Source organism: Microcebus murinus, unplaced genomic scaffold (assembly GCF_040939455.1).
Source record: "Microcebus murinus isolate Inina unplaced genomic scaffold, M.murinus_Inina_mat1.0 scaf004_hap2_Mmur4.0, whole genome shotgun sequence".
Taxonomy (NCBI): domain Eukaryota; kingdom Metazoa; phylum Chordata; class Mammalia; order Primates; family Cheirogaleidae; genus Microcebus; species Microcebus murinus.
In genome coordinates this window covers 639280-652549 of record NW_027438950.1, presented here as the reverse complement: position 1 = coordinate 652549, position 13270 = coordinate 639280, and the positions used below count along the sequence as shown (strand labels likewise).

The 13270-nt window shown below is 34.8% G+C and overlaps 1 protein-coding gene across 1 annotated transcript in view; it reads left to right on the top strand.

The window, feature by feature from the left end:
• Positions 1-743, top strand: part of LOC142866387 (uncharacterized) — a 35171-nt gene extending 34428 nt beyond the window's left edge. Inside the window, exon 3 of the mRNA XM_075999755.1 lies at positions 44-743. Coding sequence (XP_075855870.1) covers positions 44-579 — 536 coding nt within the window. The 3' untranslated portion in view covers positions 580-743. The remainder of the gene's footprint in view (positions 1-43) is intronic.
• Positions 744-13270: the final 12527 nt, after the last annotated feature.

Below are 13270 nucleotides of genomic sequence, written 5' to 3'. Positions count from 1 at the left end.
GAATGTGGAAAACCTTTTAACTGTTGCTCAAAACTTATTATACATAGGAGAATTCACACTGGAGAGAAACCCTACAAATGTGAAGAATGTGGTAAAGCCTTTACCCAGTGCATACACCTTACTCAACATAAAAGAATCCATACTGGAGAGAAACCCTACAAATGTGAAGAATGTGACAAAGCCTTTATCCAGTTCTCAATCCTTAGTCAACATAAAAGAATTCATACTGGAGAGAAACCCTACAAATGTGAAGAATGTGGCAAAGCCTTTAAATGGTCCTCAACCCTTAACCAACATAAAAGAATTCATACTGGAGAGAGACCCTACAAATGTGAAGAATGTGGCAAAGCCTTTATCTGGTCCTCAACCCTTATTCTACATAAAAGAATTCATACTGGAGAGAAACCCTACAAATGTGAAGAATGTGGCAAAGCCTTTAACCAGTCCTCAATCCTTACTCGACATAAAAGAATTCATACTGGAGAGAAACCCTACAAATGTGAAGAATGTGGCAAAGCCTTTACCCAGTGTTCAGGCCTTACTCAACATAAAAGAATTCATACTGGAGAGAAACCCTAAAATGTTGTAGAATGTGGCAAAGGCTTTATCCAGCTCCGAGACTTCACTCTACATAAATGAATCCATACAGGAGAGAAACCATAGAAATGTGAGAAATGTGGCAAAGCATTTTCCCAGTGCTCACACCTTAATCTTCATAGAAGAATCCATAACAGAGAAAAATTCCGTGAATGTGAGAATTGTGGCAAAGTCTTTAATAACTACTCGCATTTTATTCAACACCAAATAAATTATACTAGATAAAAGTGAGATAAATGTAATGAGTATGGAAGTGCTTTCCCTAAGTATTAGCTTTAAAATGCACAACAGTACTTATACTTAAAGTGAACAATCATAATGTAGAGTGCTGACAATACCTTTAGTTACAACAGAGATCTTATTGGATATGGGAGAACTTACACTGAAAAAAATGCTCCAATATTTTCCCCAACATTGCTCAACATCACAAAAATTTTAAGAGATAGACACCTTACAAATATAATGAATGTGAAAAAATATTTATGCAAAAGATATACCTTAGAGAACCACAAAGAATTGATACTTAAAAATACTCTACAGATATAATGAATTTCAGAACACATTTAACGAAGAATCAAGTCTAAACAAATATCAGAGGATTCACAGTGCAATACACTAATGCACTAACACATTCACAGATTTCTTTAAACCAGGTTGTTGATTATAGAGTACTACCCAGTTAAAATAGTTAGTTGATTTACTTGTATGTCAGCTTTAAAAAGAGAGAGATTTTGTGAGAGTTATAATTACATGTAAAATATACTTTCTGGTCAGGGTGGGGTAAAAATATAAAAAGATATAATTTTTTCCCTTTTGGACAAGCAAATATTAATGTTATTCAACTTTAAAAACAGTAGATGGTATGCTTTCATTCTTAGTGTGTATGTGAATGTCTGTGGTTAATGATAGCTACATTGCATTTATTAGTAGTCTTTGTGTATTCAATAGGCATTATTCATGTACTTTTCCATGGGAAATTAAAATCACTGAAATGTAAGATTTATGAAGTGGAGAGGTACTATGGATTTTTCTTATAACAAACAGTATCTCAAGTGATGTATGATGTGGGTATACAGGCTAATATTCTTCTCATTATAATCAGAATGAAAAAATTACAATATTAGAAATAACTTGTTTTAATATTATACATTATGATAAATAATAAAATCAAATGAAATTTGGAATATTTTTAGATAACATGTAAACTTAATTTGTTTCATTAGATTAAAAATAATTTTAATGTGTCAAACATGTTGTAGATTTAACGAAGTGTTATTTTTGCACCAACTTTAACCTATCCAATGTTACTCAAAGTTGGAGATAATGTGTTGTAAAAATGTACTGTGGGGTTACCTAGTAAAAATACATCACTTGTGATCCTTTTTATCAGTGTCTCTACTGTGAAGAATAATGTTCCCGAAGCTCTTTTTCATTATATTTATAATTACATTGTTACTATAATGCTTATAATAAAGATTTTGTACTTAATGAAAAGCCATACATTTCTTAACACAGCGTGACTACTTATTACATTCTATCCTACATTTTTCTTTAAGTTGCAAAATTATCTCCTCCTGCAATAACTTCAGACACATGTATTTTATTTGAAATTAACCAATTACCAAAAAAAGAAAGTCTCACTGATAACCAAGTAAGTTTAGGATGCACCGTTTATGACAAATAGGGCTGTCGAGGCTTCTTTCTTCTTTGTTCACAGAAAATTATTATCTAGATAACATGTATGTAAAAGGATTTGCCTAGCTATGTCCAATAACAACTTTATGTTGTGCCTTTGAAATGTCTCAGTGGATTGGCACTGTGCACATCACATTCTGCTTTAATTGAGTGATAAGAGGGTTTTTTTTTCAATTCTCTTTTAACTTTGTGGATAGGTTTTCTGAGTTGGAGACTCTTTACTTTTAATATCTACTGAACACTTTCCAGAATTAAAAATGCAACATAAACATAAAATGTGCCCACCACTTCTAAATTAGAAGGGCTTTGGACACTAGATTCCTTCTTGGGCTTCCAGTCTGTAACCGGCAAGTCTGCAGCACAGAGCTTCACTGTCCCCACATTTGCAAACAGTAAGTTCTCTAGGCCTTTTTGGTGTCTACTGTCCCTCCAGAGCATACTTAGACCAGATTCCTGTGAATACCATCTCATAGGATAAAAATCAGTAGTTCTATCCTTTCTGTAAATGCATCTCACATCTTTAGAACTGAAATGGATTCAGAGACCATGGGGCTGAGACAGAAATGGGAACAAGTTACTGTGCACTGTGTGTGACACATAAACTCCCTTTCTGCTTTCTGTTTTGCCCAAATGCCTGGAAGTGTGCATGAGTGCTACTGAATCCATGCCTCTTTAGAGACCTAAATCTGCAGATTTGAATTCTGAATGAAAGGTCTAAGGTTCCTCAAGATGCATTAGACAGGTTCCAAAGAGGAAATTTTCTTCCTGTTTTCCTTCCCTCTCTGTAAAAGCAAAGGATACACAAGTGTATACACACGTATACACACGTTGTATACACATGTTGTGTATCCTTTGCTTTTACAGAGGGAAGGAAACTAGACCTGGCCTCAACCTAGAATTCGCAAGACAGGGACATACTCTGGAATAAGGATGTGCCAAAAACTCAGGGGAGACATATGCTGCAGTGTTAGAGATCAACATGGACTTGTAAGTTGAGTTTGAAAAAACCTTTTTGGAGTGAGTGTAGACAATTTACTAGATCTTCTGTAATGTTGTATTATAATGTCTTATAATGTCTTGTATTATAATGTCTTGTGTAATGTCGTATTATAATTGTGTTAAAAGAATAGAAAGGCTGACACCACATCTAAAATTTTCTGTAAATTATTGGACACTTAGTACTCACCTTTTCTGGCACAGCAAGGATGAAATCACACAATGTAAAGGCTTGTTTACAGTGCAACATACTATACTTTTGAGCACATAGCACATGCTCAGTAGACATTGCATTATGCTGCTCTTCACATTGGAAATTAAGTATATGTTCTGATGATGATGAGTGTTGGGCAAAAGGCAGTATGTATGCTGTGCTTGCTGTCTCTACCTGAGTTCTAATAATAATGGATCTAGATTGAACAACATCACCACTAAAAGGGGACATGTCAAAGAACCCAATTAATGTACCCCTTCCACACCACCAGACCACATTTCTTAGAGTGAGACCCACAGTACCACATGATTTATATTCACAGTGATGTTTCAGAGACAATTTTAAGATAATTACCTCTCAGCCCAAGCTTTCAGTTAGGATAACCTGGCTAGATTGAAGAAACACCATCACCTGCCTGTTGGGCTGGGTGGGAACATCCATGTGGTTTTAATTGTGCCCCACAAAATTCTAATTTGATACCAGCGTCAAGCATTAGGACTTCTGCATATATTCTTGTGAATTGAGTTTAGCCTTTGTTCTAGAGGGAAGTCACAGGTTCTGCTCTCTGGGTTTGGTAGAGGCAGATCAGTTTGGTTCAGATTCCCATTCCTGTAGCAAAAACTCCTGGCACCTGTAGCAGGGGAAGGTAACCGGAAGAAAAGATAGGAGAACCTCACATTTTGGTCTACATGAAGGAGCTGATCATAGCTGAATCTTTTCTATGACCAAGAACAAGCCTTTCTGCGTTTTATGTTCCTCCTGCTTGTGAATATTGTGGAAACAAGGGAACAAATTGTGCTGACTCCTTTAAGCGTAGTCTGAAGATTTAATTATAATCGTTCTACACAATCTCACCTGAAAAGGAATTTCAGAGTAGAAAAAGAGGGAGAAGAAATGGCTGGTTTTCAGGTAAGTGTGTCCCAATTAAGGGGTTGTGTCCACTCTTTCTCCTAGAAAGTCATGTAGAACCTCAATTTTTTGAACTTGTAAACCTTTACTTCTTTACTTCTGATGTATATGCCTAAAAAGTTTTGTAACTACATGTTTTTTCTTCTTATGATAGTCAAGGAGCTCTGGAAAATCCTTCCTTCCTATATAACAGAACCTGCTCTATATTCTCTCCCACAAGCTTCTTACTACAATAACCAAGTTTCATAAGAACTATATGACATGTAATATTGAAAATGTTCCCATTGTGACAGGTCAAGATGGAATAGTGTGAATGTCTGAGATTTGTCCTGGGGATAGGATAGAGTCTTTGGAGTTGAGTGAGGAAGGGAAACATGTACTCTCAATGTATGATCTGGATGCTTCATTAGCTCTACATAAAATATCATTAGGAAAATTTCAAAAGAAGATAGCATTGATTGAAAAGAATAACCAGAAAATTATGGAGAAAAGCGAAAATAGAAGAGTTGCTCTGTATGATGCTAAACTATTTAGATACATTATTAAAGACAACAAAATATAGGAAGTATCAGTATCTGAAATTTGTATAAATTGATGATTCTTCATGGTTACATATTGTTGGCCACTACCATCCCAGCAGTGATTTGTGTCCTCCTCTTTGTAACGATGCCTAACACCAATTTGTGCAGCTAAAGTTATGTTAATTTCATTCACTTGCTTAATATGCTCTCTGACAGATTCATCCAATATAAAGTTAACTGGTTTTTTTTTTCTTTATTGTTAAGTGTCTTGTGGAGATTTACTGACTGATGTGCATGAGCCATCACATTAAATCTGGAAGCTCTAATTTATTCTTATACATTGCTTTGAAAAATGAGGGCTATTTTCTGTGTTCTGTTCAGATGAACTGAGATAAATTCAAAGTCTACCACTTATTGGACATTGACAATATACTCTCCTTAGGCAAGCAGCATTGTTATCAGTAGTTATATTATGTGACAGGCAGAGATTCAGACTACACCCCAGATCTACTGAATCAGAGCCTGCATTTAAAAAAAAATCTTCAGTTCTTTATTGTACTGATCAAAATTATGTGACACTTTCTAAATCTCTGTTTCCCTATGTGAGAAATATGCACAATTTACTGATATGATGTAAATATAACACCTATAAATTTATATTACTGTACTGAGGCCTTTAATTTTGTATTAAATACTTTATTATCTAAAGCAGAATCATATGCACACAGTTTCAAACATCTTTAGTGATCCTCATTCCTGTGAATAAGAGAATACGTTCAAGAATATCAATATGCTAAAAAAATATCTCATTGGATAAGTCTAGTCACTCATATGTCAGAAACAGTTCTCATAACTTATTTTCCTTGTAATCAAATGAATAACTCTCTCTATGGCCACTTGGGAAATATATGTCTTTTTACAGGAGATGGTGACATTCAGGGATGTGGCTGTAGAATTCTCTCCAGAAGAGTGGGCATGCCTTGACAATGCTCAGCGGAATTTGTATAGGGATGTGATGTTGGAGAACTATGGAAACCTGGTCTCCCTTGGTGAGGATCACTTGTGTACAGAATTCCTATTCAACATTAAGGTCATTAATTTATTTTTGTAGGTAGTTTCTTAAAAGTTTCTACTTTATATGAATGAATTGTATATCCCCGCTAATAAAGAAAATTTGAAGTTTTGGTGTACAAAATAAAATCATTAGATGTCTCAGGTTATCTTGAACATTTCCTTTTCTTGGGCTGATATGTATATTTCACACTAGATTAGTAGTTACTCTAGAAATCAGGGTATATAGTTCTTGCCTGCAAGTTAGAATAGAATTTCCACCTCTTATTTATTTGGTGCTAGTGGGAATTGGTGCTCTAGTCATAAATTAGAAATAATTTTTTATCATTCTACAAGGTCTGTGAGAAAACAATATCTTGCAAAGGAATTTGTAGAATATTCTATAATGTTCTCTCTGCTAAGGATAGTACTGCTGTAGTAATTGGAAAGACTTCAGCAACAGTCATGTGAATTTTTTTTTTTTTATAAAACAGGTCTTGTTGTCTCAAAGCCAGAGCTGATCACATGTCTGGAGCAAAGGATAGAGCCCTGGATTATGAAGAAAGAGGAAACAACAGCCAAATATCCAGGTAGGTGTGATTCAGTGAAGCAGATAACAAATGTTTGAGAGGTAAAGCTCAAGGAGGAAGGCAGATATTAAAAAGTGGCTTGGAATATTCTGCTGTGTTGGCAATGATTTTTAGAAGCCTGTGTATGTTTCTCTTTAACTTACAGAAGGACATCTTCTGTACCATGCTCTTAAACTCTCTACAAAGTCTACCCATGCACTGATTTTCCTTAGAATTCAGTAAGAGCCAAACTTCTTGTCATGGCTTATAAGGGACTCTATTATCTGTCTCTATTTCTATTGCATGTGGGGATATGAGAATATCTGTACATATTTTGAGGACCTCTACATTAAATCATCTTTTGACAGAGTTTTGCTCTGCTGCCCCTTCTGGAGTATAGTAGCTGATCATAGCTCACTGCAACCTCAAACTTCTGTGCTCCAGGGATCCTACTACTTTAGTCTTCTAAGTAGCTAGGACTAACTATGTTCAGGAGTTACCATTGCAAGCTATTTTTTGTTATTAATAGTTTTTTTTAAAAAAAAATGGAGTCTCCTTATGTTGCTTGGGCTGGTTTCAAGATTCTGGCCTCAAGTGTTCCTCTTTCCTTGGCCTCCCAAAGTGCTGGGATTATAAGTGTGATCCACCATACCCAGCTACATGTTTTAAGTTCCTTTTGTTGCCTCATAACTGTAATTTATAAAGTGGAATATTAGAGATATTAGGATTTGTTTCAGTCATGCTAGAAACACTAGGGACAGATGTTCATATTGTCTGCATCATAATTTCCAATTCCAAGGTTTCAGAGGCAATCCTACAGAAATTCAGACTCATTAATTTTATACAAATACATAGCCTCTTCCTAAACATAAGAAAATCTAATGTTATTTCCCTTCTAAATATCCTTTTTTCTAGTAGAAAATAAGAGTAAAATTACAACTTATTAGACCATAGTTTCCAAGCAGTAATATAGTTTATTTTGCATACTCACCTCATAGAATTCTTAAACATACTGTCCCATTGAGTGCTTCAAATTGCTAAATATGTTTATAATCACAATTGATACATAGTATTTTGATAACTTATATTTTGTAATTTTCCCCTAATTAGTACCATCAGGAATGTGTGATTCCTATGTGCATATGTGTGCGTATATATGTGTGTGTGTGTGTGTGTATTTGTGTGTGTGGTGTGTGTGTCTAACAGGTGTACTTTTACACAAATAAGAATTGTATAACTGTATACATTTATTTTTTATGCAGTAATGATTTGATGTGTGTATACATTGTAAAATAATAGAGTTAAAGTGATAAACATATCCATCATCTCTCACATTTATAATTTATTTATAGTGAGAACATTTACTTATAGTGAGGTCTATGTTCTTAGCAAGTTTCATGTATATAAATTATTTTTAATAACTGTAACCATGATGCTGTGCATTAGTTCTCCAAGAATTATAACTAAAAGTTATTTCCCTTAAACATCTGCCCACTTTTCTTGCCTCTGCACTCTGGAAACCAATGTTGTACTATTTATTTTTATAAGTTCAACTTTTTAGTATTACCTATAGCAGTATATATGTTTCTGGGAGTGGCTTATTTTACTTAGCATAATCCCTACCATGTCCATACATGTTGTTGAAATGGCAGGATATTTATCATTTTTATGACTTAATAATATTCTATTGTATGTGTTTGTATACTCATTTTTTAGCCTTTTCATCATAAACAGTCATTTAGTTTGTTTCCATTTTATTGGCACATGTGCATAATGCTGTGATATACATGGAGGTGCAGAATCTTCCTAAGATACTGATTTTACATCTTTGGTTATACTCATAAGTAGAATTGATGGATGATAAGGCTGTTCTCTTTTTTACAATTGTTAATGAATCTCTATGATGACAGTACCAATTTACAATCAATAACAGTGTACAGGGATTGCTTTCCTGCACACTCTTGCCCACACTTGTTATGTCTCTTCTTTTGGACATTACCCATATTAACAGTTGGGAGGGGATACCTTAACAAAATTTTGATTTGTGTTTGCATGACGTTGTAGTGATGCTGAGTTTTTCTTCATGTTGCTTGTTGTAAACTTGTAGGTTTTCTGTGAGAAAAATCTACACAATATTTTTCTTGTTTTTGATTGGGTAATGATGTTGAAGATAATATTGTTTTTGCTTTTGATTAATAGGAGTTTCCTTTATATTTTGGGCATTAACATATTATAGAATATAAAGTGTGAAAATATTTTCTCCTATCTTAAGTTTTCTTGTTTTTTTCTTTTCCTTGCTGTACAGAGGATTTGAACTTTTATGCAGCTCATATTTTTTATATTTTTTCCAGTGCTTATTTTGTCATATATATCCCCCCCCAAAGAAAAACAAAAAACAAAATTTCAAGACATATATCATGGTTGTCCCATATTTCTTCTTTTCACTTATGCTTTTTTTTAAAGAAACATTACAGTTTTAAGTGTACCATTTAAATATTTAATACATCTCAAGTTATTTTTGGCGTATCATGTAAGAAAAAATAGTCTACTTTTATTAATTTGTTTGTGGGTATCCAGTTTTCCAGCACCAAGCATTGAAGACACCATACTTCCTACATTCACATTGCTAGTGCCATAGATAAAGATTAGTTACCTTATATGTTTCCGTTAATTTCTGAGCTCTCCATTCTCTTCCTTTTTGTGCTTTTTTAATACTCATATTTTGTTGTTTTTATTACTGTCATCTTGACATACACTTAAAAATCATAAAGTGTGATGCCAGAACCTTTTCTCTTATTTCTAAACATTGTTTTGGCTCATCAAAGTATTTGTGATATGGTACAAATATTAGGAATTTTTTTGTTGATACTATGTGTAATATAACGAGAATTTTGATAGGGAGTGGATTGAATGTATGCATTGTTTTGGATAATATCTTTCTATTTACTCATGTCTTATTCAATTTCCTTTATTAATATCTTCTAGTAGTGAGTGCAAAGGATCTTTTTTACCACTTGGTTAAATTTATATCTTAGAAATCTATTATCTTGATGCTATTGTAATTGACAGTGTTTTCTTTACTTAATGGATAGTTTGCTAGTGTATAGAAAAACAACTGATATTTGTATGTAAATTTTATGTCCTGTGAATAGCTGAGTTGTTTTACTACTTTATAATTTTTTTCTATCTTCTTTATGGTTTTTGATATATAAGATAATGTCATCTGCAAACAGTGTTAGTTTTACTCTTCTGTTTATAATTTGAGTGGATTCTTCTTATGTTGTTGCCTAAAATTTCTGATTAGATCTTGTAGTAATATGATAAAATAGATGTGTTAAGAGTCGTTGCATATTATCTTTATATTGGTATCTGTGCATGTGAAGGATTACTTTTGCAGTTTTTATAAAGTGATTTTGGAAGGTAAAGATGTTTTCTTTAGGGTTCTGGGTTTTCAATGGATAGTTGCTATAGCTCGGTAACAAGACTGCCCCTTGCTCTGCAGTGGAGTCTGCGTTTGGTGTGCTAGTTCTGAAGCACATGGGCCACTTTCAATCCTCTCTTGTTTCTGGGTAAACTGCATTCCTTCAGGAGTTTGATCTGTATGACACCAATTAGGGCCTGGTTGTATAGTGACTCTGCATATGGTGGGGCTGATACCAGCTGTGTGGGTGGGTGTGGCTACTAATGAGTACCTTGGAAGTTACCCTTCAGTTCACCGTGTGGATCTACATACTAAGAAAACTGGACATGGACTGTGGTTGAGACTGCTGTAGCAGAGTCACAGGTCTGCTTCACAGATGATAGCAAGACCAAGTAATACAGGCCTGCCTTCATGGCTGCACATAGGTGTGTCTCTCCTAAAGTCACTGGATGAGCAGTACCACTCCAACTTTGTCACAGGGAACCATTGGAACCTCTGCGCATTCCTGTTGCTTGACTCATGTTATAGTCTGTAGTGAGGACAAGGAGTCCTTAATTTTGCCAACTGGATGAGAACCTGAATATTGAAAATGACTTCCTAGATCTGTGGTACCTCTATGGTTTAATGACCATCCATTTAAGTCCCCAAATTCACATAAATGTAATTTTCTGTGGATAGCTGCCTAATTTTTGTTTTTTGGGATAAAACAACTGTATATTTTCCACCCGACCATATTGCTCATTTGATTCTTTTTTTTTTTTTTATTTTGGCATATTATGGGGGTACAGATTTTAAGGTTTCAATAAATGCCCATTTCCCCCCCTCCCCCCAAAAGTCTGAATCTCCATCATGACCATCCCCCAGATGGTGCACATCTCACTCATTATGTACGTATATACCCGCCCCCCTCGCTGCTCCCACCTGCCCAATACCCTATTACTGTAGTACCTATGTGTCCACTTAGGTGCTACTCAGTTAATACCAGTTTGCTGGAGAATATATCTGGTGCTTGTTTTTCCATTCTTGAGATACTTCACTTAGTAGTATGGGTTCCAGCTCTAACCAGGAAAATATAAGATGTGCTATATCACCATTGTTTCTTAGAGCTGAATAGTACTCCATGATATACATATACCACATTTTATTAATCCATTCTTGGATTGATGGGCACTTGGGCTGTTTCCACAGCCTTTCAATTATGAATTGTGCTGCTATAAACATTCGAGTGCAGGTGTCTTTTTTGTAGAGTGCCATTGGATCATTTGGGTAGATGCCCAGCAATGGGATTGCTGGATCAAATGGTAGATTCACTTGTATCGCTTTAAGGTATCTCCATATTGCTTTCCACAGAGGTTGAACTAGTTTGCAGTCCCACCAGCAGTGTAGGAGTGTTCCTCTCTCTCCGCAACCACGCCGGCATTTATTGTTTGGAGATTTTTTGATAAAGGCCATTCTCACTGGGGTTAAGTGATATCTCATTGTGGTTTTGATTTGCATTTCCCTAATGATTAGGAATGTTGAGGATTTTTTCATATGTTTGTTAGCCATTCTTCTATCTTCTTTAGAAAAGTTTCTGTTCAAGTCTTTTGCCCACTTTTTAATGGGGTTATTTGATTTTTCCTTCCTGATTTTCGTGAGTTCTAAGTATATTCTAGTTATCAGTCCCTTATCGGATGCATAGGATGCAAAAATTTTCTCCCATTCTGTAGGTTGTCTGTTTACCTTCATGATTCTTTATGTATTTTTAAGTTCTGATCTGTTCCATGTCTATGGCTTATAATATTAGAATCCAAGGTTGAGAAAAACATGGGAGCATTTCAATTTCTCTACATTGTCAACCTATGTATGTATGTGTATATATATTTACTTATTTAAAACTTCTCAATGTAATGGATGTGAGGTAATATCCCATTGTGATGTTGCTTTGCATTTCTCTAAAGATTAATAATTTTGAGGACCATTTCAAATTCTGTTTGGCCATTTGTATATCTGCTTTTCAGAAATGCCAGATCAATCCATTGTCCATTATTTAATCAAGTCATTCATTTTTGTTGTTGAGTTGTAGTCATTTTTATATATTGAGGATGTAATCTATTATGGTTAAGTGGGCTTCATCCGAGAGATGTAGGCATGGTTAAACATAGGCAAATCCATAAATGTAATTATATACATAAAAGGAAAGTAAAAACAAAGACCATATAATATTCTCAAGAGACCCAGAAAAAGCATTTAACAAAATCAGGCCTCTTTGGTGTAAGAATGCTTAACAAGATAGGCATTGAGGGGACTTACCTCAAAATGATAAAGGTCGCATATGACAAACCCCCAGTCAGTCTCACACTGAACAGAGAAAATTTGAAAGCATTCCTGCTTATAAACAGATAATATATCCCTTTAAGTTATTGTAAACATAGTACTGGAAATCATTGCCAGAGCTTCTGGCAAGGGAAAGAAACTAAGGGAGTCTCAATCAGAGCAGAAGAGGTCAAACCATCACACTTTACAGATTAATGATCTCAGAAAACACCAAAGAGTCTGCCAAAAGCTACTGGAGTTGATAAATAAGTTCAGCAAAGTCTCAGGTTACAAAGTCAATGTACACAAATCAGGAACTTTCTCATAGGCCAACAACTGTGAAACTGAGAACCAAATCAAAGATGCATGCCTTTCATAATTGAAACAAAGCAAATGAAATACTTAGGAATATATTTACTAAGGATGAGAAGGACTTCTACAGGGAGAATTATAAAACACTGAGGAAGGAAATAGAAGAGAATAGAAACATACGGAAAAGCATCCCATGGTCAAAGATAGGCAAAATCAACATTGTTAGAATATCTATACTACCCAAAGTAATCTATAGATTCAATACAATTTGTGTTAAACTAATAACATCATTGTTTAGAGATTTAGAAAAGTAATTCTATACTTCATATGGTACAAGAGAAGGCCCCATAAAACAAAAACGACACTGAGGAACATGAACAAATTGAGAGGCATCCGTTTACTAGACTTTCAGCTATAGTACAAGGCTATCGTAACCAAAACAGCATGGCATTGTCACAAGAACAGGAAATAGAACAAAGGAACAGAACTGAGATCACAGATATAAAACCATCCTCATATAGCCATGGAATAGCAGACAAGAACGTGTACAGGGAAAAGAAATCCCTTTTGAATAAATGGTCCAGTGAAAATTGGATAGCCACATGTAGAAGAGTGAAACAGGATCCACACCTCTCATCTCTCACAAAAATCAACTCACAATGGATGAAAGACTTTATCCTATGGCATAAAA